Genomic DNA, 27,466 nt, shown 5'->3' on the forward strand with positions numbered 1-27,466 from the left:
ATCTCAGTTTGTAGTAATTATATACCTGAGTGTGTGTTTGATGGATGTCTGTCTCTCTTACAAGAATGTCAGCTCCAGGAGGGCAGGCAGGGATCCATGTCTGTCTTGCTCACAGGGCCCGGCATCAGTAGGCAATCAGGAAAAACTTGTTAAATGAGTGAATGAAGGACAGAGCAAGTTTGGAGGAGGGAGACTGATGCAGGTGAGAAGCCCAGAGGGCATCTGGAGGGAGAGGCTTTTGAGCTGGAAGAATGAAGCCTTCATTCTTCCACTTACACGGCAGGTGAAGCCAAACTCTTGCATTTGTCAAGGTCCCACCCAAACCTTACCTCCATTACATAGCTTTTTCTTACCCCTTCTCTCTGGAGAGGTATTTATGACAGAACACAGCACTTTGCATTATAGCTTTTATGTGATTCTTAACCTTTCTTAGGTCACAGAATCTATGCTAATCTGATAAAAACTATAAACCTTCCTCTCCAGAATAATGCTTATGGCATGCAAATGCACACGCACAAACACGCAGTTTTAAGTTCCATTTCCAGGGGTTCACAGGCTCCCATTCCATCCATAAACCCCACATTAAGAACCCTGCTTTAAAAAATGTGATTCCCCACAGCAGGCACATCCTGTCCCTCTGTAGCCCCCATATCTAGCACAGTTCTTGGCATATAGACCTTAATGTGGAATATTGGGTGGATAAATAGAAGGATTGAATGGGTAGGTGGGCATGTTAAAAAGTGTCCTGATTTGCCACGACCTGTGTAGAGTCAAGCTAAAAATTCCATTGACATCATCAGGGAGAGGGTCAGCTTGAGCAGAGAATGGTAGCATTCCTTATACCACCAACCTGTCCTGGCCCTAGGAGTGTGGTTCTGCCCATACCTGGGAGGCCCACCAACTCCATAAGACCATTTTCCAAATAAAAACTTAGAACATGGTGTCTGACACGTTGTCCGATAATGGCGTAGAATATTTGAAATTGGGTGCGTCTCAGAAAATTAGGGGTTGTGTGATTTCAAGGGAACATAACTTAGTCCTGAGGCTGATCGGGTTGCTCTTAGAGTTTCTGTAAATCCCAGAAGGGGATGATCCGGGTCTAGGCTGCGCTCCCCATGGTGACTAGGTTAGTCCTCCCATCTTAGGTAGTGGGACCCAGCACAGTAGCCCATTTGTCCTCCACATTCTTCTCTATGGTCAGCTGTGTCGCTAATTCCTAGTGTGGTACCGCTAAATGCTGCCCATCTTCTGCTCATTACCACCCCTTCCCCCACAAAAGAGTGGTGTATATGAATCCCTACCTTTTAAACTGTTCAACTCTAGAATCTTAAAAAAAAATTTTTTTTTTGCTTCTATTTAAATCCCTATTTTTTACATTGGGGCGTTTGACAGTGTTGATTTTTAGACACCAGAATAGTTCAAAACCATGGGGGGAAAAAACCCTACAGTACTAGCTTTTGCTTGGAAAACAGTTGTCAAGGAAATAGATTTTGCAAAACATTTCCTCCCAGGAGAGCTCTCTCTTTCCATGTATCTCCACACTGAGCATTATTCTCTTGTGCGATGTGGTAGGCAAAGGTACCATTGGCAAGTAATTTGTCTAGCCAACATCTGATTATGAATTAAAGCCCTTGCTGGCACATTCTCAGGTCGGCAGCCGATGGTGGACCAAGTTCCAGTTCAGTTTATAGTGCATCTGAAACGTTCTTGGACTTACAGGAAGATTTTTTGGCCCTGGCTATAGACCGGGGAATAGAATTCTGTAAACTCTATTAGCAGACAGTGGAAGTGCCTGATATAGATGGAGCTGAAATTGCAGAACGTTGTTCGATTAAAAGAAAAGGTGAAGGCTCATGGGGCAGAGGCTGTGACTCAAGGCATTCACATAAGGAGATACTTATCTCATGATTAGAGTGCTGGCGGCCCAGACACCAGCCAGTGGTACTTGGAAAATCTGTCACTGTTAGACATGCCAACACATGTATGAACTGCTCAGTTGTGAGCAGACCTCATAAGCGAGGCTGGTGGATTTAATTATCACTTGCGAGAACTTAGTCAAGAAAGTGCTGGCCCGGTTAGAGTTGTGGCCAGTGACACTGGCAGGTGGTTAATTACAGACTTCTCCAGTCCATGGAAGTGCAGGTCCACGTGTAGACAGGAGGAGAGTTGGTGACAAAGAAGCAAAGAAATGATCGTGTCTCCATTATTCTCATTTGTGTTGGGATCTGTTGTACTTGCAGTAATCTTTAACTATAAAAACTAATACTATGGGATGGTTATCAATGTTATCATTTTTTGTTATGTTGCCTGGTAATGTCCATTTGTGCCCAAGACATGCATGTTTCTATAGTTACAGGGTAAAGAAGTGAAACCTTCCTTGCTCTTAGCCATTTTGTCATCACAATATTCTAAAAGGCTATTTTGAGAGGTGGTCGAGCCCAGTCTGTGGGGTGAAAAATGGAGCCATTGTGACAGGAGCCTGAGTCTTTGAAAAGACTTCATTTTAACCAGAGTAGTTCACGATGTAGCGTTCCCCAGTAGCAAGACAGAAAAACGCTCCTAAACAGCTAACTGCATTCTCCTCTCCTCTTTCAGGTAACAATCTGTCCCATTACAGGGCAATCTCTAGTGCAGGACCCATTTCACATGTCCCTATGGACTGCATGAGAAGCCAGAAGTTGTGAATCTTTAGGTTTTTGACAATTTCCATCCTAAGGAGTGATCACTAATGGAGAAAATGGTGCATTAGGTATTGCAGGTAGACTCTGTTTGCACCTCCGTGAAGTCAGGTTATCTCCATCACCCTGCTGCTTTTGAAAATGCCCCAGGGCTTCCCTGGTGGCACAGTGGTTAAGAATCCGCCTGCCAATGCAGGGGACAGGGGTTCAAGCCCTGGTCTGGGAAGATCCCACATACCACGGAGCAACTAAGCCCATGAGCCACAACTACTGAGTCTGCGCTCTAGAGCCCACAAGGCACAACTACTGAGGCCTGTGCGCTCCTAGAGCCCGTGCTCCGCAACAAGAGAAGCCACCGCAATGAGAAGCCTGTGCACAGCAACAAAGAGTAGCCCCCCGCTCGCGGCAACTAAAGAAAGCCAACGCAGCCATAAATAAATAAATAATTTTAAAAGAAAATGCCCCATTAGTGGAAGAAATGGTGGCAGAATTATCATCAGAAGTACTCAAAATCATTCTATTTAAAGGTCACACTGGTAGAATTTTCAGATAATACATGGCATTGCTTTTTTTTAAGTGGGAAAGCGGCTGCTCTGGGCATCGGGAGAGGACATCTTTTGGGTTTCAGATTTCTGGTTAAGGCTGTAACCCCACCAAGGTGGTGATCACTTAAAGATAATTACCTTCCACATTGTTCATGCTAAACTCTTGAGATGGACTGATTGGCATATTTAAATCTCATCTCCCAGGCATTTGCTAATTATCATAGCCTAGTTGGAGAAAAACCTAATCAAATAGCTGTTTGGAGATGCTTTGCATTTTAAAATTGCTCTGGGTTTATCCTAGAGAGGAAATGTGCCTCTGATTTTCCACTGGTTCTTTCCCTGCCCGGAAGAGGGTTTAAACTTTTAATGGCTTAAATAGCCACAGCTAATCACTCAGGAAACTTTGTGCATTTACATTTTCTCTTTTGCGTCATTTCCATCCTTGACCCCTTCATCACCTTGAATGAAGCTTTCTCACTTGGTGACTTCTCATCCATGAGGGGGGCCATTGAATTCCAGCTAATGAGGCTCATCTCTTTTATTCATTTTAAGTGGTACCAGCCAGGCCTGGAGTCAGATCTGAGAGTGAATGGTTATCACATGTTTCTCAGGTCCATAAATGGAATACCAAGTCCATGGTGAAAGTAAGAAGAATTTCTTCCTCTTCTTGCTCAGAAAAAGAAAGACAAAAAGAGCAGCTTCTTGGGTCAGCAGGTTGAGTAGAAGCCACCCTCCTTAGAAAAGGCACCCAAGACTGGGTGCTATTTTCTTAGCAGCAGCTGGAGAAGACCCTCACCCTGCCCCCACCCCTGCTAGCTGAACTGAGATCCTTTTATGCAATGTTTTTTTCCAGCCACTGTGCTCAAAATTGGGAAAACACGACGGTTTTCTCCTTTATACAGCATATACGGCTGTCGGTGACAGAAACCTCACCAAGGCCTTTCTTTTGTAGGCAGTGGCTAAAACGGCCTGTCTTTGAGATTTATGTCTTTCAAGACCCTGTGAGCCACTGTCACCCGTAGTTGTACCTCAAAAGCAAATAAAGGGAAGAGGAATTTTGTGAAGGTTTTTCTCAAATCACTGTCACTGGCCGTCAGTCTATTTGTCTCCCTTCTGTGAAAGGGTCTGTTTTGCAGGCTTGGCAGGAGCGGCCACCTTCCTGCAGCAGGTTTACAGGCCCCAGCAGGAAGCCAGATCTGGAGGCAGCTGAGAAAGAGAAAACTCTGCTCTGTCTTATCAGAAGCCAGAGCTTTGGAGCTGGGGCAGGTGCATTCGGTTACTTGGGAGTGGGGAGTAGGGATTCGAGGAAGGTTCTGAGGTACGAGCACCTCAGAATCAAGCCAGCCGAAGCCCTGTGTGAGCTTTGATTTTGATCATTCAAACGGTTCAAAACTCTGTGAAACTTGAAGATCTGAGTTTTCTCTCTCTCTTTCCTAGTCTGTCCCATTAGCTCATCAAGATTAGAGCCTTTTGGTTTTCATAGTTAATTATTCTTTGGTATTCTATTTCAGGGTTTTGAAATCAAATTGCTTATGTTGGGCTTCCCTGGTGGTGCAGTGGTTGAGAGTCCGCCTGCCGATGCAGGGGACGCGGGTTCGTGCCCCGGTCCGGGAGGATCCCACATGCCGCTGAGTGGCTGGGCCCGTGAGCCATGGCCGCTGAGCCTGCGCGTCCGGAGCCTGTGCTCCGCAATGGGAGAGGCCACAACAGTGAGAGGCCCGCATACCGAAAAAAAAAAAAAAGTTGCTTATGTTTTACCCTCTCCCGTGTGATTAGGTTATCCTTTATAATAAGACTGCAATAATCCTTTCAAGGACACAGCACTTTAGCTCGGCACTCTCAAGGAAGATGTCCTAAATGTCCCATGAAGTTTAGTCTTGTAGGAGTGAGAAAACACCACCGGTTCCCGTTATTATGAATCCAGAAGTGCCACTGCACATCATCCATCATCACAGACCTAGAAAAATGAAAAGAAAACCTATGTTGAGCTGTCTGATTAATGCAAACTGAAGGAGTGCTTATGGGGTGGCAGCTCTTTGGCTTCGTAGGATGAATGAGCTCCAGGACCTGAGGAGTCTTTTATATGGTGTTTGTAAGGCTGAGCAGGTCTGTTTACTGCTTTGAAATTCTTTCTCCTGGTGTGAACGGGTAACCTTATCAGTGGGTTGTACAAGGCTTTCTAGCCAAAAAAGAAAATATGTACTTTGGAATCTCCGCTGATGGGGCCCCAGGGGGAATAAAGAGAAAAGTCAAATGCATGTCTCAGGCTACACGTGGGAAACAGGAGGAGTTTTTTTTTTTTCAGATACTCATTAAGATCTCAGCTCAGTTATCAACTTGGAGGCCTTCCTTGGCCACCTCCACCCACTCAGTCATCTTCTCCCCCTCTTGCTTGATTTTTCTTCAAAGTGCTTATCACTATTCAAAATTACCCTGCTTATTTCTTATTGTCCATCTCCCCACACTATACGAGCCATGAAGGCAGGAAACTTGCCTGTCTTGTTTACTGCTGCATGTACCAGAACATGGGGTACCTAGTAGATGCTCAACACACTTTTTTAAAATGGATGTCAGGTGAGGGGAAGTTGAGAAAAGAACAGGAAGAGGCAAAGGTTGGAATCAGACCTAGGTTTGAATCCAAATCCTTCACTTATTGGCTGTGTGCCTTTGGAATAATTATTGAACCTCTCTGAGTCTCAGTTTTCTTATCTATAAAATGGGCTACTTCCCAGAGGAGCAATGGAGGATTAAATGAGACAAAGTAACGGTAACATCTGGCACAGGGGCTGGTACATGGAGGTACTCAATAAATACTAGCTCATTCTCCAATCCTTAACAGTAACAATTGTACAGGGCGAGAAACAGGGCCCTTCACTGCCCACACATGTCCAGAGGTTTTCAGGCCTCCTTCTTGGGTCCAGGAATGGTACCTCTGAGGAAAGTAGTACTAATCCTTTTTCGGCTCCAAGGAGAATATAGACAGTTTCACGTAGTTCTACATGCATGAGTTAAATATAGGGTCCCAAGGATTCTGTACCCAGAGCTGGCTCTTCAAGAGATGGCAACACTGGGCTTCCCTGGTGGCGCAGTGGTTGGGAGTCCACCTGCCAATGCAGGGTACACGGGTTCGTGCCCCCGTCCGGGAAGATCCCACATGCCGCAGAGCAGCTGGGCCCGTGAGCCATGGCCACTGAGCCTGCGCGTCTGGAGCCTGTGCTCCGCAACGGGAGAGGCCACAACAGTGAGAGGCCCGCGTACCGCAAAAAAAAAAAAAAAGAGAGATGGCAACACTGCCTAGAAGACAAGACTCCTGCCCTCCTGAAGCCTTTTGTTCTCATCCTTAGCTGAGGGCCTCCATGAGAACCCCAAAGGCCTTGAGACAGGTCACCTAGGCCCCTTGCTCTCACAGATGCCACTAACAGCCTTTAGAAAGTGTTTATCAAGGCTGATCTTCCAGATTTCCAATGGTGTTACCTCTCTAGGCAACCTGGCAACAGAGATTACTTCTCTCCATGGCCCAGTTAATGTCTCCCTGCCACTCACTTTGGTATTTTCCTTTTTTTCACGTAAACATGTTTTTTTTTTTCCTTTCTTTTAAAAAAATTCTTAACATTCAGGCGAAAGAACTGGTTCTGCCTCTTTTGCGTTTCCAGAGACCCCAGCCTCTGCTGGGGCAGCTTTAAAGCAGGTCATCCCTCCCTTCTAGCGAACTGAGCCTTCGGGAACTGGAAATTTGGACGGTTCTTGTTTTCAAAAAGAAGCAGGCCTCAGGATGGGCCACATGGCGGTTGGCAGCAGCCAGTCCTCATTTTGATTCTGTGTGCCACGTGCCGTCCAGAGGTGCTGGGTTGATGTTTTATTCATTCATTCAGTGGACAGTGGAGCGGCCTAGTGAGATGGAAGGGACACAGCCTTTTGAATCAGTCAGACCCCAGCTTCAAACACTGGCTCTGCCACTTGCCAGCTGCCTGGCCCCAAATGTTGGGAAAAGGAGACACTAATCTTACCTCGGAGGGTTGTGGAGTGGGAAACAGTGTGCTCTCATGGTTAAGCATTCAGACCCCCAAGTTGCCCTCTTGCATCCATTGCCTGGCTCTGCCACTATTTGTTCTGCATCTTTGGAAAAGTTACTTAACCCTCCAGGACTCAACTGCTCCATCCTGTAAAATAGGGTTAACAACGGTAACCCATCCTAACAGTGTTGTGGTGCAGGATGAAATGCTTCTGAAAGGCTTGGCCCAGTGCTCAGCACATGCTGGGTGTGCAGTACATGTCCACTACTGGATAATAGAGGTAACACATGTAGCCATTATTATTACTAATGTGCTATGTTGACTTCCTCTGTTGGGCCAGCCTCATGCCAGGGGTTGGGGATGCATTGGGTCACAGAGCTCAAGGGCAGGAGAAGAGACATGAAAGAAATTATTATCCTGCAGAAGTCTTAAGTACTGTCATTGATGGATGGCAAGGGGCTGTGGAACAGTGAATTCCAGAATGCTGGTACCTCTGCTCCAGAGTATCAGAATTCCTTATGTAGAAAAAGGGCTACGGTGGAGTGAAAGTGCATTGGAAGTTTGGTGGGTTTTGTTCATTCAGTTTTTCACTGGGAAATGCTAAGGCCCTGAAGTAGTATATTAGTTTGCTATTGCTGTAGTCACAAATCACACAAACTTAGTGACTTAAAACAACACAAATTTATTCTTTTACAGGTCTGGAGATCAGAAGTCTAAAACGAGTCTTCCTGGGCTAAAATCAAGACGTTAGCTAGGCTGCCTTCCTTTCTGGAGGCTCTAGGGGAAAATCCATTCCCTTGCCTTTTCCAGCTTCTTGAGTCCCCCTGGATTCCTTAGTTTATGGTCCCTTCCTCCATCTTCAAAGCCAACAATGGCCAGTGGAGTCTTTTTCACATCTCACCACTTTGACTCTCCTGCCTCTTCCCTCTCTCACTTCTAAGGACCCTTGTGATTACATTGGGCCCACCTGGATAATCCAGGCTAATCTCCCCACCTCAAGATCAGCTGATTAGTAATCTTAATTCCATCTGAAACCGTAATTCCATTTTACCACACATACTCACAAGTTCCAGGGATTAGGACATGGGCACCTTTGGGGGCCGTTATTCTGCTGACCCCAGGTGGGAAGGTGCCGTGTGAGTTTGAGGTATTGTCCAGAGGCCCCTGTGGCTGAAGCGTGGAGAGTGGGAAGGGGCCTGGGGAGAGGTCAGAGGCAGGCCTTTCAGGCATGGTGCCTTGGGGAGTTCTTGGATGCTCTTACACAGAGGAATGACATTTGATGGCTTGCATTTTTAAAGGGCTTAGTCTGTTGGTTGTATAGAGAAAGGATGTGGCGAGGGGTGCCTGAGAGGAAGCGGCGAGCCCATACTGAGGTCCAGGGACAGTGGTGGACTGGGAGGGGGATGGGAAAGGGGTGAATCAGAGATGTTGTCGACAGGATTGCTGGAGAGTGAACGTGAGGTGTGGAATAGAAGGAGACTCCAGAGGGCTCTGAGGTTTCAGGTGGATGGTGCTGATGTTTCTGGACATGGGAAGATGATGTGGATCCCAGGGCCACAGACCACAAGTGCTAATACTTACGACAGAGTTTTCTATGTGCCGGGAGCTGTGCCGAATGCCTTGCATTGTAATTACAAACAGCCCTCCGTATCCATGCATTCTGCATCCACGGATTCAACCAACCGAAATTCAATCTGAGGTTGGTGGATCCACAGATGCAGAACCCAAGGATAAGGAGGACCAACTGTACCAAGCCATTTTACATAAGGGACTTGAGCATCCATGGTTTTTGATATCAGTGGGGTGTCCTGGATACCAAGGGATGACTGCAATCCTTGCAGCCCCATTGGAGGCAGGCATGGTAATTGCTCCATTCTATGAGAAGCATAGAGTATTCTGACAAGAGCATAGACTGCCCGGGTTCAAATCCTGGCTCTGCCACTTGCTTGCTGTGACACTTGGGCACATGCCTCAGTTTCCTTATATGAGAATGGGAGCAATGATAGACTAATCTTATAAAATTAGTGTGACAATTAAAGAGTTAACATATATGGAACACACTGATGACTCATGGAAAACACTGGTTAAGCATAATATAACAGTATCCTTATCTTTAAACAAATGAGATAATCGAGGCACAGAGAGGTCAAGTATCTTGCCTAAGGACACACAGCTGTGGAAAGCTGGGATCCAAAGCCAGGCTCTTAACTACCATGCCTTACCTCCTCCTTGAGAGGACCTCTCAGAGCTGTGGTGAAAACTGCACGTGCTAATACATATAAAAGCCCTCTTCATGGTGTTTGTCACATGCTATACATTCCATAAGTGTATGTATGTGGAAGTGCAGTTTCTTTTTCTGTAAAATGGGAGTGATGATGACACCCACCCTGCCTCAGTCACAGGACCATAAGGCTCAAATCAGGAAGGCAAAGCACTTTGGAAATAGTAGAGCTACCTACACATAGGCCATTTTTATACTCAGTTTCTTCAAAATGGCCTTGTTGAACCATTTCCCCTTGGAATTTCACTCACAGATGTGCTGAGGTCTTTCATACTGTTGTTCATCTTTGTCCACAACTCCCCATCTCCCCGCCTCCACCCTGATGCCCAGGCTTTGACAGAAGAGAGTGGGGAGGACCCTTCACTTTGCAGTCAGGGAACCAATCTCAGTGCAGTGGCAGAGCTCAATTTGCTTGTGACCTTCTCCATCAGCTCCCTTTGTTCATCTGCAGACTCTGCACCAAGGTCATAAAGTGTCCCATGGGAATGTGTCTCACCCGTTCTTGCTATCCCTGTGGCCTCACAGTTGGAGCTGTTCCCTTACTGGGCCTTCTAAGACCCTTGTTGAGGCAACTCCACCAGGCAGTAGGTGTTTCTGTCCCAGGCATCCCCCTTTCCCCTTGGTTCTCACAGCACCAGCAGCCCCAGGAAGCTCCCCCTCTGTTGTCACCATCCTTAGATATTTATTCAACATACTTTTATGGAGGACCTCTATGTGCTGGGCAATCTGTTAGGTGCTGGGGAGCAATCGTGAGCAAATGGAGCCTGTGTTCTGGGTGTGGGAGGAATAGATACTAATTAACCAATCACGCAATGAATGTAAAATTCTGACTTTAATAATCCTCTATAATAGGAAGATTCAACGCAGTCCAGGAGGTCAGGCTTCTCTAGGACATGGAGACTAAGCCGAGATCTGAAGGATGAGTGGAATTTACCAGGAAAAAAGTAGAGCGAGGAGTGGTCCAAGGAGAGGGACTATCATGTGCAAAGGCCCCGTGGCAGGAGGAGGCCTTGCTCTTTGAGGAACTGAGAAAGAAAGCTAGTACGGCTGGGCAGAGATGGGGAGGAGAAGCTGACACTGGAAGCATGAATGGGTGGGCTCTGCAAGGCTTGATGGGCCTTACTGAGTTTGGTCTTTATATCTGATGGAACTGTTTAAGTGTGTGTTGGGTGTGGGGTAAAGATATGAATAAATTTGTCCTTCGAATAATCACCATGGCTGCAGTGTGGTTGAACCATGTAGGAGGCCAGAGAGAACTCCTCTAGGCCAGTAAGGAGGCTGCTGCAGGAGTCCCATGAAGAGATGGGAGTGGTATGGATTAGAGTGGTGGTGCAGAGAGAAATGGATGAAGAGATACTTAGTAGATAAATTAATAGTGTAGCAGTCATCCTATGGCTGCTTTTTACTGAGCACATACTATGTTCCAGCTGCTGTGCTAAGCACTCGGCAAGTGTTATCTTATTTAATCTCAGGGTTATTATAAGGATTAAATATTCCTGTCCTTTTACAGATGAGGAAACTGAGACTCAGAGAGGTTAAGTCACTCACTCAAGGCTGCACAGCCAGTAGGTAGCAGAGCCCTAGAGCAGCTTCTCAAACTTTAATGTGCATTTGGATAACTTGAGGATCTTGTTAAAATGCTGGCTTTGATTCAGCAGGTCTGGGGTGGGGCCCAGGATGCTGCATTCCTAACATGTTCCCTGGGTATGCCCAGCTGCTGGTCCCTGGACCACATTGAATAGCAAGGGTCTGTCTGCCTCCAGGTCCCACACTCTCAGCCATGGTGCCTTAGAACAGCTGCAGATGGGGTGAGATTTCTGAGACTGCTCAAATCTGAATCCCATCCTGGGTAGGATGTGGGCGTGCTCTCTGGACCTCAAATAGGTCAGAAGTCATATCACATTTGCACTTCCTACATTTGTCCTTCAGTAGCTCAAGCAAACCCAGAAGTGAAAGGGTTAGAGGCAGCACCTCCCTGTCTACTCCCCACCCACCCCTCCACCCCTCAGCACAACCAAACCCCATCCTGCATCCGCTTCTGAACTATAGGCCAGGGGTTATGTGCATTCACAGATGTCTCATCAGCAGTTGTCAGTCAGATCATTTTGTGGGGCACCCATAGAAGGGGGTGGACTGAGAAATCTAATGTGGATGGTTTTAGGTACCAAGCTGTCAGCTGTTTCCCTGGGCTGTGCTGAAAGTGAAGGAGAAAAAAATCACTGTAACATTCTAATCTCTTTATCTGTGTGGTCATTAGATCCTGGGATCATTAGAGACCAAGCCCTTTTCCACTCAGCCCCTGCAGACGGGCCAGGTGTCACTGCTGGGAGACACCAATAAGGCTGCAAGTCACTGTGTGAGCACTTGTCTTTAATGACTGGGAAAATCCATTTCCCTTCCTGGCAGCTTTGAGATGTTGCAACTGTGTTTCTGGGTCATTGCCGGACCTGATCCTGTCTGTGTGCGTGTTTTATTTTTTATTTTTTTGGTTTATTTACTTATTTATTTATTTATTTTTGGCTGCGTTGGGTCTTCATTGCTGCGCGCGGGCTTTCTCTAGTTGCAGTGGTGAGCGGGGGCTACTCTTCGTTGCGGCAGGCAGGCTTTTCATTGTGGTGGCTTCTCTTGTTGCGGAGCATGGGCTCTAGGCGCGCGGGCTTCAGTAGTTGTGGCACGTGGGCTTAGTAGTTGTGGCTCGCCGGCTCTAGAGCATAGGCTCAGTAGTTGTGGCACACGGGCTTAGGTGCTCCACGGCATGTGGGATCTTCCCAGACCAGGGCTCAAACCTGTGTCCCCTGCACTGGCAGGCGAATTCTTAGCCACTGCGCCACCAGGGAAGTCCGCGTGTTTTATTTTTAAAAGGGGAGAATGTCTCACTCTTTCAGTGATCGCTCCTTTCTCCCTAGCTGCTGCCAAAGAACTTTCCAATGCAAACTTTCTATTCAGTTTCCCACTCTCAAGGCGGTCCGCCAGTATTCCTATTTCTTCCTCTTCTCAAACGCATCATTTCTTGGCTCCATCATTCTGGGGCCCCTCAGGCTGGGGTGGGTGTCTTTGTCCCCCTGGGGTGGGCAATGCAGTGGATTCTAGTCACATTTCTGCAGGAGAGGGTTCTAGAGCTCTGAGACAGGTAGAAAGAACATCTTAAACAAAATAATGTCTGCCTCAAATTAGTAAATATTTTTCATTTTAAGAGTTCATGTCATTGCAATTTGTTCAGGTGGACAAGAACAGCTTTTGTTTGAGAAAGAACTGAAGAGGTGTCTTAGGCTTCTGCTCTGATTGCTCTGCCTCTCACTGGAGCTTTGTTTCCTGCCTTTGCAGAGCTCGGTGAAGGGAAGGCTTTGTGATCTATTGTTAGGTATTCTTTGAATCTATAAAGCATAGACTGCTGGAAGGGAGGGGCTTCCAGCCCATCCAGAGCTCCTGTCTCTAGCATGGACACGCATGCATGCACACACACACGTGCACACACACAAAAATGATGACTGCCTGGTGTGTATTTCTAGAACCCAGTGGGGGCAGAGGTGTTTAGTTCTCGTGTCTCTTGATTCTTAGAGCCACCTTCTTGATTTCTCTTTCTGTAGCTCAGGCTGCCCCTACCCCCATCAGCTGCTTCACTTCTCTTGCTGGTTGGCCCCCTTTCTGACTCCTGGCTGAAAAGGCCTTCTCCTCTATCAAAACTCCCTCCCTCCCATCCACCCCAAGGCCGACCACCTACACAATCCCTTTAGGCTTTAGAAGAAGCACTATAACATTTCTTCCTTATGTTTTTCATTTTAACAATCTTTCATTTTCACCTTACAAACATTTCTAGATATTCATTATAGAAAATCCAGAAAATATAAGTCAATAATAAGAAAAAAATAACCACTAAACCTCTCAGTATCTGACATAACCACTGTCAGCATTTTTGTGCATTTCCTTCCAGTTTTGTTTTTCCTTTAAAACACTCATACATAGTCCAGTGATCTTCATACCATATAACTTGGTATTCTGCTTTTCCAACTAATATTATATAATGAACATCTCTGTGTGTCTCTCCCTATATAGTGATATTTAGTTTATATCACTAAACGTTCGGAAACACAATTTTTAATACCCGTTTCATACTTTACATTTCATACTTTAGCCCTTGCATGATTATTTTTAATTGGGAACAATACCTATCCTGTCAAGCCCACTGAACTGCCTGATCAAATGAGAGAAAGTGTGCAGAGAGCTGCACAAATATGCGCAATGATCATTCATGATGTTAGTTTTATCTTCCCAAGTGAACTACTTTATGTTTTGTCACGAAATTGTTATATGCTTTCCTATTCAAGTTTTGCACAGCAGTGGGCAAAACTAGCTGTCTGGGTTTAATCCTTAAAAGGGAACGTACTTATTAATAACTTTTAATTTTTTTCCTAGCAATTTCTTAGAGGCTCTGGCCTAAGGAACTTACCTGAAATATAGAAAAGGGAGTGTGCACAAAGATGTCCATTATGGCATTATTTACAATAGCCCCAAAATAGAAACCACTGACATGTACAATTATATGGGAGGAAGGTTGAGTAAATGATACTGAACCTACTTGCGAAGTTATTATATAGCTATCTAAAATGATGTTTACAAAGCCTTTGTAATAAAATGGAAGATGTTTATGTCATCATCACTGGAAGAAGCAAAGATAAATGAAAAAGAGTGGAAAGAAAGACACCAAAGTGGCAACAGTGGTTATAATACTTAAATGATAGATGATTATTTTCTTTCTCTCTGTTTTTCTGCAATGAGCTTGTATACCTTGGATGCATTAAACGATAGATAGGTAGGTAGGTAGGTAGGTAGATGGATGGATAGATAGATAGGTAGACAGATCAACCTTATTTTTTAAACTATCGGAAAGGATGTAAGCAGAAGAGGCAAGTACAGGGCACAGAACTGAGTTCAAGTGAAAGCAGTGACCCAGAGGTGGGAGAAAAGGGCATGGGGGGCTGAGCCCAGACTGGGCTGGAACTTCTGGAAAATGCTTAGAACCACAAAAGGTGCCTTTTAGTTTATTTTTGGAGCAGGAAGAACAGAGTAAGGATGGGCACCTCATTTGAACATGGTAATATAATTATAAAAGGAGAAACCAAAATTGCTGGTTCCTCATTTGCTCCATCTTCTGACCAGCGTGGGCGGGACAGACTTGGTGAGGGGAATGTGAAAGCCCAATAGGGCTTTTGAGGAACCGAGGGGTAAGAGGAGCCACAAAGAGACTGGCAACAAGCACATTCTATCATAATTTATACAAGTGGGGAAAACAGAATTCTGTCATGTATAAATCTGGGTGAAAATGACATCAACATCCTGTAACGTTCCCTAATATTTTTTTAAAAAGAATTCAGACTTTTAAAAAAGTTGCAAAAAATACTACAAAGATTCACATTTACCCTTCACCCAGATTCCTCAAATGTTAGTGTTTTACCCTGTTTGCTTTGTGTACACTCTTCTCTCTCTCTTTCTACACACACACACACACACACACACACACACACACACACACACGAGGTTTCTGAACTATTTGGGAGTAAGTTGCAAGCATGATGCCTCTTACCCCTAAATACTTCATTGTGTGTTTCCAAAAGGTTGGTTCTACTTTTCTGCGTTACCATAGTAAAACCAGAAAATTAACATTGACACAATACTGCCTGATCCCTATACCCCATTCACATTTTGTCAATTATCTTGATGATTGTCCTTTATAGTAATAATAATAATAGTAGTTGTTATTATTTCTGCTCCAGGATCGCATCCAAGATCATGTATTACATTTAGTTCATGTCTCTTTAGTCTCCTTCAGGCTGAACAGTTCCTCAGTCTTTTCTTTCACGACGTTGATGTTTTTGAAAAGCAAAGGCCATTCGTGTTGTAGGTTGTCTCTCAATTTGGGTTTGTCTGATCTTTCCTCATGATTCGGTTCAGGTTTGCATTTTTGGCAGGATTACCACTGAAACGACATGTGGTCTTCTTAGTGTGTCATATCAAATGGCATGTGCTATCTATTTGTCCCCATTAATAGTTTTTAAAAATATAAATTAATAACAGCTTTACTGAGTTATAATTCACATATGATAAAATTCACCATTTTAAAGTGTAAAATCCAGGGCTTCCCTGGTGGCGTGGTGGTTGAGGGTCCGCCTGCCGATGTAGGGGACGCGGGTTCGTGCCCGGTCCGGGAGGATCCCACATGCCGCGGGGCGGCTGGGCCCCTGAGCTGTGGCTGCTGAGCCTGCGCCTCCAGAGCCTGTGCTCCGCAACAGGAGAGGCCACGGAGGTGAGAGGCCCGCGTACCGCAAAAAAAAAAAAAAAAAGTGTAAAATCCAGTGGATTTTAGTATATTCCCAGAGTTGTACAGTCATTATCACAATCAATTTAGAACATTTTCATCATCCCAAAAGGCCCCATACCTATTAGCCGTCATTCTCCGTGTCTTTTTCCCTCACCCCTGGTGACTACTAACCTACTTTCTGTCTATAGGTGTGCCTATTCTGGACATTTCATATACATGGAATCATATGCTGTATGGCCTTTAGTGTCTGGTTTCTTTCACTAAGCACAGTGTTTTCAAGGTTCATCCACATTGGAGCATGTATCAGCACTGCATTCCTTGCTATGGCCAAATAATATTCCATTGTATCTATATACACATTTTGTTGGTTCATTCATCAGTCAATGGACATTTGGGTTGCTTCCACTTTTGGGCTGTTACAAATAGTGCTGCTATGCACATCTGTGTACAACTTTCTGTATGGACATATGTTTTTAATCTTCTAGGGTGTATGTCAGGGTACCCAATACCACCGCTAGGTTCAGTGATTCACCAGGAGGGCACATAGTCCTACTCCTGGCTGATTTACTGCAGTGAAAGGACACAAAGAAAAATCATCAAAGGGGAAATGTGCATACAGGGAAGCCCTGGGGAAACGAGACCCAGCATGCAAAAGTCCTCTCTGGGTGGAGTCCCCCAGAACACACTTCAGTCCTTCAGCACTGAGCTGTGATGACACGTGTGAGACGCCATCCACCAGGAAGTTCATTAGAGACTCAGTGCCCAAGGTTTTTACTGGGGGCTGGTCATGTAAGTACCCTCGGCCTAACATGTTCCAAAATTCCAGACTCCCAGAAGGAAGGCAGGTGTTCAGCATACACCACATTGTTTGTACAGTCTCGGTGCAGTAAACCACCCTTACCCATCAGAGAATGGTGGGAACACTCACTAAATCCAAGTTCCCAGGCACCAGCCAAGGGCCAAATTTGCAAGCAGAGCCTTTCTAGGGATAGAAGTCTCAGGCCTACTGTGTTAACTCTGTTCTGCACAGGTCTGCACCCAGGAGTGGAATTGCTGGGTCACATCGTAACTCCATATTTAACTTTTTATGCCAAACTGTTTTCCAAAGCAACTGCACCATTTTCATTTCCACCAGCAATTGATGAGGTTTCCACTTCTCCACAGCCTGGCCCACACTTGTTATTGTCCATCTTGTCGATTATAGCCATCCTAGTGTGACTGATAGGTTTTTAAGTTAGTGATTTGCAGGCATTTAGAACCAAAAATGAGGATCCATAGGAGCCAAAATGCGTTCTCTAAGAACAAATCATACCAGTCTAACCACTGATTTTTCTTAAAAGAAAAAAAAAAGCCATCTGTTTTCTCTGTACTAGCTGTACTGGGGCAGAGTGCTTTTGTATTTCAGTCCTGTCCTTCATAATATCTTCGTATACAAAAATGGAGACACAGGGCTTGGACTGATTATCTGGAAGATTCCTCACTTGTTGACAGATGACACTCAAAGAGCAGTGCTGGAGCCAGGTGAGGGGCCCCTGCTGCTGTTTTCCCAACTCTGTTCTCAGCCCAGCCATTTAATGTTTCTCTCTAAAACTTGGGGGAGACACAGATGGTGGTCCCATGAAAGCAGGCAGAATACCCAAAACACGCAGACACACACACTCGCTGAATGATAAGATCTGGGTCTGGAAAGATCCTGACAGCATGGAATGAGTACAGAGTCCAGTGAGATGCAGTTGTTAGGGACAAATGGCAAGTCCACACCCACAGGATCTGGTCCAGATATAACCAGGGAGAGTTTGCACTTCGGTTTCTGCTTGTTACCAAAAACCAACCATAACAAATGGGTGATGAAGTCTGGGCACCCTGGAAAAACGTTGTGATGTGTATCTGCAGTTTCAGGGGATTTAGAGCTCTGCCATCAGGCAATCTGTTGAAGGAGCTGGGCCGTTCAGCCAGCCAACAGGCAGCCTAAGGTGACTTGAGAGTTGGCTCCCCCTGGATGAAGATCTGTGCTGGGATCATATGAGCTGTCTTCCCCAAGGCCCGCAGGGAAAAGCAGATTTAGATCGATTAAGAAAGAACTTTGTGAAACTCTGCAATTGAATGAGCTGCCTGGTAAAGAGGTAAGCACCCTTTCACTGGGGGTGTTCAAAGAGAGATTACTTAGTCTTTTTAAGGAACTTGCATGGGGCAGGAGGTGGCCTGAGTTCTTTGAAGCCTTAGAGCTGCCTAAACATGAAGCCAGGGACTGTCCGTCTCTAAAGCCAAGTCCAGGGGTTGCCCAAGGCACATATCACCAGTTCCAGAGTGAGATTAGCCTTTCTTTCTGTAGGTCATCCTCTTCTTGTGCCCCTCACAATCCTACTTGTCCATCGGACACTTGGGTGCCTGTGAAGCTCCCCTTGAGACACACGCTTGCCTTCTTCTGAGCACCTCTGTTACTTAGAAGCCCCCCCACCCCATCCCCCCGACCCATTACCTATTTTACCTGTGATGTGTGTGGTCCACACGTCAAGTCTCCCAGCCATGTGTTAAGCTCCAGAGCCAATTTTCTTGTTTGTTCTTACTTTCATTGAGCAAATATTTAATGAGCACCTATTATGTGTCAGTCCCTTGGTGAGTTGCCAGGCACGCAGCAGTGACTAGGGGATGGGGGCACTGACCAAATAGTTGCGAGTATAAAAGCTTAACTGCAGGCTGCTGTGGGACCTGACATCAGGAATGTGAGGAGGTCGTGGGGGCCTGGCTGGGGAGGAGGACTCCCTGCAAAAGTGCCCTTTCAGCTGAGAGTTGAAGGAAGATAAGCAGTTGGCAGGAAAGTGGAGGGAGGGGTCTGGGGGAGCACAGGCTAGGACAACTGGTAGGTTGGGGCGCATTAGGAAGAGAAGTGAGGACCACCTGGCTGGGGACTTTCTCCGTCATCCCCGCTTATCCAGCGCCTGGGCTTGCGACCCGAGGTGGGAGACACAAGGATTAGCGTTCGAGGGTCTGTGTGGCCTTGTGCACGTGTGTGTGTGAGAGCAGCTCTAATTGCCTCTGAATCCTGTCCCAAGTGACACAGGGATTATTTGTGCCTTCCTTCCTCTCCGTTGATGTGGATGACTGCGAGAACGGGCCATGTTCCAACATCCCCACGTCCCTGCAGTGACAGCTCCTTTGAGAACATGTAGATACCCATGGTTCTCTTAATTACTCCTGCACACCCACTTCTCTCTCTCAAGCAGGTGGGGTTTGGGGGTAAGGTGCAGTCCTCGCCCTCCAGACCTCTGCTCCTGCTTTCCTGCTGTCATTTCTGTTTTAACAGCCTCCTGCTGCTCCCCTACCCATCCCCCATCCCTCCCTCCCCTCACACTGACTTAATCGAGGCCCCCCCCACAGAATAAGAGAGACTGAGGGAGGAGGCCAGTCTCCCTTAAGCGCTCATACCCGGCAATTAGTTTCCCTTATTGCCAATTCAAGATAAGTAGAAAATAACCAAGGAATGGAACCAGGGCTCAAAGCCTGTGTCGAGTGCTTGGCATGCAGTACCGTGACATTTGCGTGTGTGTCTCCTGGGAAGCCACACATCAGGCCAAGCATGGGGGTGGGGTCTGCTGGCCTGGGAGTTGAAAGAGCTGTATTCCAGCCCTGCTGGCTGTGCCACCCTGACCACCTTCCATCTCTGAGCCTCAGTTTTATCATCTATGGCGAGATGGTACTAGATTATTCTGCCATTTCACAGAGAGCCCAGGCCACAGACCTGTCAGGTCTGCCCTCCTGGTCTGTGTGTTTTGGCCCCAGTGGTGAGCATGGCAATGGTTACTGTCCAGGTGTGCCTGGAAGAGATGGCTGCTAGACCTTGGCACCAGGAGTGGCAGAGCATGGAGAACGCAGGTGGCGATGTCCAGAAAGACAGTGCTGAGGCAGGAAGGTAGGCTGGGAGATGGAAGGAGAAAGCAGAAGGGTGCCAGACAGTGTCTGGAAGTGAGCTGAGAAATATAAATAAACACACATAGTAGACTGCTGGTTCTCAGATGTGGCCTATGGACCACGTGGGAATGTGTTAGAAAGACAGAGTCTCAGGCCCCACCCCAGACCTGCTGGATCAGACCCTCAAGGATGGGGCCCAACAGCCTGTTTTAACAAGCTCTCCAGGTGATTCTGATGCACGCCAAAGTCTGAGAACTAATAAGGTGGATGAAAGGAGGGGTGGATGGATGAGGCTTGGAGAACCAGCTGGGTATTTTAAAGGCTGAGCAGGAAAGAGGACTCGTGTTTGTTGATCACTTGCTGTGTGAAGTCGAAAACTGGGCATTTCCAGCTACTTGCTTTCAGTTAAACCTTTCAGGATTGTGGCAAAGCAGCCCTTGTTATTCCCATCTCAAAGATGAGGCAGCTGAGGCTTGGAGACATTTAGTTGCTTGCCAAAGGCAAAGAGACAGTGGCGGAGGTAGGATTAGAACCCGGGGCCTCCCGGCCCCGAAGCCTGAGTTCTTTCCACAACACCAGGCTGCCTCCCACCTGCCCGTCCTTCAGCTGTGCCTCCGCTGCCTGGGCTGGCTCCCTTCTCAGCCCCATGGTCACCGCAGAGGCCTGCTCTGCTGTCCTTCTTCTGCAGCCTGCCATCGAAGGCAAAAGGGAGACCCTGGGGAGGGGCGGGGGAGCAGGGCTGGGGACAGATTGTCGCCTTGCATTCCTCCAGCCTCCAGTGCTAAGTGCAGTTAGGGGACAAAGGTGCTTGTGTGCTTGTGATGCTGCCAAGGGGCTAACAAAGTTGCCTTAATGTAGTAAGAACTCATGCATGCACTGGGTGACAAAGCTGACAGATACTCATTGCCAAGCCCTGTGCAGGGTACTTTGGGGGAACTGAGGCAAAGAAAATGTAGTTTCTGGCTTCAAAGAGTTTGTGGTCCAGAACCAGTAAAACAAAAACTAACAGTGACCAGCTGGGGTGCTAGGAGGCCTGGGAGAGCCAGCCTGGGTCAAGCCAAGTGCAGGAGGAGTTCAAAGAGACTCAGGCAGTGACTTTAGGGGACAGACCTAAGGCTTCGGAGCCAGAGGGCATGGGTTCAATTCCCAGCATGCTCACTCACTCACTCACTCACTCACTGGGTAATCCTGGGCGAGTTACCTCATGTCTTGACCTGTCTCCTTATCTACAAAATGGAGTTAACAACCCCTAGCTCAAGGAACGGTTCTATTAGATTCTAACAGGCATCCCTCGGTGAGTTTTGTTTCCTTCCCTTCAGAGGGCCACTTTATGTCCGGGAAGGCTTCGTGGAAGAGGTGGCTTTTCACTTTGGCACTGACGGATGGCTAGAGTGTATTTAGTGCCTTTTGTGCCTTCTCTGAGGCATCTATGGGTAGACGCAGGACGTGTGGGGCTGTCGGAGGAGAACAGCCTTCCAGGCATAGCTATGAATAAAACAGTGGTGAGAGGAAGTCGTCTTTCTCAATGTGGAAGGTTGTTTTTATAATGTGGTTTCAAATCCTGTTGCAAAGGGCAAGGCCAGGTGGCCAGCCCACGCTGTTGGGAATCTCCACGCTCAGGGTCTGTTTCTGGTCTTTCTTAACAGATGATGCAGTTCGCCTGGCAGAGCTACAAGCGCTATGCAATGGGGAAAAATGAGCTCCGGCCCCTCACAAGAGACGGCTACGAGGGCAACATGTTCGGTGAGCTGACGTCGAAAGACCCCCTGCCCCTGGGGGCCGAGCAGAATTTCATTTTTGACTTTTTGCCTCCTGAGCTATGTCCCTGTTTTTCCAGAGCTGGGGGCTCCCAAGTCTGACTTCCTGCAGGGTTGTCTAGGCTTGTGAGCCTTCTAGGTTTGGGGGAAACCCACATGCTTCTCCCTCACCTCACACACTTCTTTATATGCAGCTGTTGTTAATTTTCAGAGCAGACAAACTTGGAAATGTGAGTGGGGGCAGTGAGTGACGGACACTAGTTGCCATGGAGAAGGTGGGCAGATCTGAAGGACACAGAGGATTGGGTTTAAATTGGCTCCTCCAGGTGGCTGTAAAATGATCTTGGGTGTTTTCCTAGAGAAACCAAACATGTATCTGATAAGCTGGGCACACGCGCTGCCTTTAGGGTCTTGGGTGTGTGTCTCTCGCCGGGTGGCTTGGTGGACAAATAGTCACAGTTAGGGAGCAGCGTGGGTGCTGCTGTGTGTTGGCAGCTTGAGTTTGACCTGCAGCCACACTTGCCAACATCTCTGTCCTTTGCAGCCGTGAGATCCTCCTCACCCAGAGCCTCGAAAGCCCTTCTCACCTGGAGAGACTGCAAAGTGCCTCACTGTGGGCACAGCTTTAGATATCAAATGTAATTCCCGGACAAATCACCAGCGCCCCTCTCTGCAGGCCTTTCACGTGAAAAGATGCTGGAGGCACCTGGCTTCCTTCTTCCCTGCGAGACAGCAGCTATCTGGGGAGCTGGAAACAGAAATTCATCACCTGTATTCCCCACCCCTTAGAGACACAGGCTCCTGACATCAAGAACCAAAGAGCTAAGTCAGATGAAAATCCCCAGAAAAATTTCAAAAGCAGGTTTACAAGGCCCCCCATGCATATGGCAGAGTATTTGTGTTACGGGAAAAGGGACACAGGACCTACCTTCCTCCATGTCACCAGGCAGCATCCCAACCCTTCTGGCTGTTCAGACAGTTCACTCCCCTTGGGTAGGGGGGTGTGATTTGGGGTAGCTGCTGCTGCTGCTTTTTCCCCCTGATTTTCATAGGCTGTAGGGGAAAAGAGAAAGTATCAAAAAGTGTAAATCAGGCCAAAAATAACTCGTTCTACCATGTAGACGCAGCCTCTGTGGACATCTTGTCTTATTTCCTTTCAGTCTTTTCTTCAGTACACTTCCCCCACCCATATACAATATTATGTTCTTCCTTTTCTTTTTTTTTTTTAACTGAATGTTACATCATATGTGTTTCCCTAACTCGTGTAAATTTTTTCATAAAGAGTATTTTTAATGGTTGCAGTTATTGCATGGATGTGCCATAATTCATTTAACCATCCCGCTAAAGGTACTTTCCAATTTTTCGCTATTAAAATAACACGGGGGCTTCCCTGGTGGCGCAGTAGTTGAGAGTCCGCCTGCCGATGCAGGGGACACGGGTTCGTGCCCTGGTCCGGGAGGATCCCACATGCCGCGGAGTGGTTGGGCCCGTGAGCCATGGCCGCTGGGCCTGCGCGTCCGGAGCCTGTGCTCCACAACGGGAGAGGCCGCAGCGGTGAGAGGCCCGCGTACCGCAAAAGAAAAAAATAAAAAATAAAAAAAAAAATAACACGGCAGTTATCATCTTTGTGCATAAAACGTTGTCTTTGGATAGGTTCTGAGAGAGGACTCCTGAGTCGTGGGGAGGAAGACAGGTGTTTCCTTAACCTCAAATATGAAATGTGTGGATTCTAGTTTCAGAGGCTCGCTGCCTGACCTGTCCAGATCATAGACTTCCCCAACACCCACATCAGCCCTGGGGAAAGATGGCTGGTGTGGCTCTCATCAAGGTTGTTGGAGCTTTGGCTACTAGTATAAATGAGGGACATAATCCTCTCCTCTCTACACAGTGTGCAGATACTCAGGGAATTGGTGGAGGTTGGGGGGAGGCTGTTGATCTCTGAAACTGCAGAGCATGGGCTTAGCTATTGCTGCGACCATCCACGGGGATAGAGGGAGCACCATGGGGAGCACCGCTGGGAGGAACTGGGCTAAACCAAGTCCCATTTTCTGAAATTCCTCAGGGCCTGTGATTTAAATCTCAACCCTTTGGCCCCTTTCCCGTCACTGAGCCTCAGGAAGAGTGGGCAGCTTGGAATGATGCAAAGAAACCTGATAAGCTGGGCACACGCACTGCCTTTAGGGTCTTGGGTGTGTGTCTCTGGGAGACACAGAACCAGAAGACCTGGGAGCGAGTCCTCACTCTGCCCTGAACTATCTGTGTGGCCAAGTCACTTGACCTCTCTGGGCCCCTGTTCGTTCATCTTGCACACTCAGGTTGCTATGAGAACGTGCAGGAACGTGGAAAGGGCCAAGTATATATGAGTGATATAGGATTTCCACAGTAATAAGTGTGGTTGGCAGTTGCCCAGGTGAGCCCATGGAGGGTTCTGAGGTCCCCTGTCTCCCAAGAGCAGCCTTGGCTAAGGCCCTGGGTACCCGATCATCCTGTGCCTGCAGCAGTCCTGGCAGTGAGACAGGGCCTTCCTTCTGCAGCCAGCCACTGAGCTGCAGTGGGAGGCTGGCTCCTGGGAGAAGAGGATATGTAGGTCCCCAGGCACTGGGCAGGGAGAAGCTAGTCTTGACTTTCTTACACTTTCATTCAGCAGCTGCTTGTTTAGTGCCATGCCTGGTGCTGACGGCTGGGGATGCAGGGATAAATGACACAGTGAAAACTCCACCAGCTCTGCAGAGATGTACACTGGCAACCCTTCCTCGGAGCCTCTCTGGGGTCTGTCTAGGTGCTCTCAGAATGAGGGACACGTAGAAGGGATCATGATCAATGATGTGACCAGTCCTTCACTGGCTTGTGGTTCTAGGTCCCTGGAGCCCAATAAGTTCAAAATGACTTCACTTCTTCCTGGTTGAGTGACCTTGAATGTTCTCTGAGCCTGAGTTTTCTGTAAAGTGGAACTAATGAAAACATCATACCCCCAGCCCAAGGCCTGCCTGACACACAGAACCATCTTACTACCTGGTAGTTATGCTTATTGTTGCCACAAATGGATCTGATGATACAGAGGCTTATGGGAACACCTCCAGAGGAGGAGAGTTTAGAGGCATTCGAGGAACCTGGAGGAGGTTCTAGTTTGGGTTGGACCCATGAGGGGCTTGGAGGCCAGACTATTCTGGATGATAGGAGATGAACTGGCCTGAATGAAGCTGCTTCTCATGCCACTGGCTTCTTTTGCTGGACTCATACTGGCTTGTGGGTGGCCTCGTTCCTGGGCTCTGGCAGCCGCTGTCATCAGTCACCTCACTGTAGGCTGGGCCCTGCAGGGCATGTTCAGATGGCAGCTGTCCCCACCCTACCCTGCCTGGCTGAGTGGATGTTCAGGGTCCCTGAGCAGCCTCCTGCATCCTGGTGCATATCAGTCTGCCACGGGCTCTTGCAGGCTCCTTCTTGGGCCTGTGGGGCCAAGAGAGCTGCATACCGGGTAGAGCAACGAGCTCACACTGGTGCCTGGCTTTGCAGGATTTACACGGGATGCAGCGAAGACATCGGCTGCAGAGCCTGGTCTCCCCGTGTGGCAGTTCACCAAATTGAACTTACCCTCCCCACCACCCGTGCGCCCCTCCCTGAATCTGTTCTCACTTTGAAAGTAAGACCTCTGGGTGAGGCACCTCTCAAGCCAATTTTTGTGTCCTGAGCAATTCAGTGTTAAAGTCTCTTCCTATTTACCACAATCTGGCTCAGCAGGTCCTGCCAGAAAATGCCCCCAAGCCCCTAGCAGCTGCCAGCAAAGTGGACACGGCCTGTTCCTCACGGGCACAGGGCGGGCACTCATGGTGATGCTCTCATCACTGTGAAGTCACAGAGGTGAGTCTGCCACTTGAAGAACACATTCGAGGAGGGGAGTGTAGAGGAACCAGCCGTAAAGCAGCAGCTGGTGATGCCGTAAAGCACAGTGGCTCAGCACTCAGAGTTCCAGCTTCCTTACATGTAAAAGGGGCTGCTCCTAGGACCTGGGGGAAGCCAGCTGAAGAGCATGGACTCTGAGGCCAGATGGCTTGGATTTGCATGCTGCTTTGCCACTTCCCATCTGTGTGACCTTAGGCAAGTTTCTTAACCTTTCTAGGCCTCAGTTTCCAGCCTTAAATTGGGGACAACAGTAATACCTACTCACAGGATTGTTTTGAGAACTAAATGAGTTAATACGTGAGAAGTGCTTATATTCATGCCTGGCACATAGGAAGCATTCTTCAAGTTCAGCTGCTATGAGGTTTACATAAGGCCCTTAGGACAGTGTGTGCTTCTCCCATTTTGACTGGGCTATGACCGAGTCTCCTGGACCCAGGGACCCACGTGAGGACTCCAGGGCTTTCCCAGCCCTGATCCCTCCTGCCCTATTCCCCTCAGCCCTCAAGCACCCGTGGCAGAGATCACGGATGGGCAGCCCACTGGTAGTCAGTGTACCTCTCACCCTTTCATTTAAGCAGCTTACAATGGAATTTTTAAGAGGGAAGAGTCAGGGGAAAGTTAGGGTTCAAGGCTGTGGAATAAATCGGCCTCCTGACAGCAGGAGGGTTTCCAGGAGAATAGTGGGACCTCATACTCAATGCCAACTACCAGCCTTAAAGCACTTAATGAGCATTAATCCTCCCAAGAACTCAGAGCGATCATAAGAACTCCATTCTCCCTTGGCATTGGGGAAATCAGTACTGGGCACAGAGTCTTGAGAGCTCCCCAGCAGAGAGGCCCTTTGGTGGCAAGTCCAACTCCCTCATCTTAGAGTTGGGGAAACCAAGCTCAGAGAGGGGAAGGGACTCAACCGGGGTGACACAGCATGTTAATTGTAGGTCTGGAATTTGAATCCTGGTGGCCTAGTCCCAGCCCAGTGCTCTTTGCACCACCCACTCTGAGATTAGCCAAATTGTCCAAGGCCAGATTGTCAAAGCACAGGCCTCTGGTCCTGGCCAGATCACCACCAGGAACTAGACATTCTCAGAACTCTAGCAAGAGCAAATTGTCTTTCAGAAGGTGTATGATTTGGGAGTCAAGAGCCCACCTGCTTCCTGTACATGCATCATACCAGGCACCGTAGCTGTATTCTCTCATGTCCTCCTCACAGCCCTGCTAAGGTATAAATTACCCCCTTATCCCCACTTCACAGATGAGGAAACTGAGACTTGGCAAGGTTTAGGACTTGCTTAGTCGCACAGTTATCAAGCAGAGACTTAATCACAGGTCTGCTGGACTCCAAAGCCCAATCCACAAACCACCATGCTGCCCTGTCCTCCAGTGACCACATTTGTGGCTGTAGAGAAGGGAGCAGGGGCAGAGAGATGGTCTCAGGGTTGGTGGTATTGCATCTTCTACTCCAGCGCCCTCACAGAAACCCAGAAAGACATGTATTTCAGGTCAGGGTCTGCGGCCACCCATCTGAAGGCATCATGAGTTATTGGACATCAGCTGACTATTCAGGGCCTGGGAAAAAGATTCAGATTTCCCTCTTTTCTCCCACCATAGGAAAATATTTAATCTCTGCCATTAACCTAAAAACAGCTACTTACAAGACATGCCGTTGGCTGTCAGCATAATGAGCTGAGAAGAGCATGGATTTGAGAATCAGACCAGCCTGAGTCTGAATTCCGGCTCTGCCACTTACTAGTCATGTGACCTTGGGCGAGTTTCTTAAACTCTCTGCACCTCAGTTTCTCCATCTGTACAATGAGGACAGTGGTGAGGAGTAGATAAAGTTGATGTTTGTAAAACCTGCCCATATGCTTAAATATACTTGCCCATGTGCACTCATTAACTATAAGCTACTGCTGTTATTATTATATCAGTTATAAAATAATTGTGAGAATAATTATATCCTGAGACAAAAAAAAAAAAAAAAAAAAAAACAGTGTGTGGCACACAGTAGGCTCTGGATAAATATTGTCAGATGAATGAATTGCCCCCTGCAGTCTCTGCCTGCCCTGT

The 27,466-nt window shown here is 47.5% G+C and overlaps 1 protein-coding gene across 1 annotated transcript in view; it reads left to right on the top strand.

Moving 5' to 3' along the window:
• Window positions 1-27,466, top strand: part of MAN1C1 (mannosidase alpha class 1C member 1) — a gene marked incomplete at its 5' end in the record, with an annotated part of 133,782 nt that overhangs the window by 32,182 nt on the left and 74,134 nt on the right. The window contains one exon of the mRNA XM_082614854.1: window positions 21,389-21,485. Within this exon, the coding sequence (XP_082470980.1) occupies window positions 21,389-21,485 (97 nt within the window). The remainder of the gene's footprint in view (window positions 1-21,388; window positions 21,486-27,466) is intronic.

Source organism: Mesoplodon mirus (genome assembly GCF_964341445.2).
Source record: "Mesoplodon mirus genome assembly, chromosome: 3".
NCBI classification, from domain to species: domain Eukaryota; kingdom Metazoa; phylum Chordata; class Mammalia; order Artiodactyla; family Ziphiidae; genus Mesoplodon; species Mesoplodon mirus.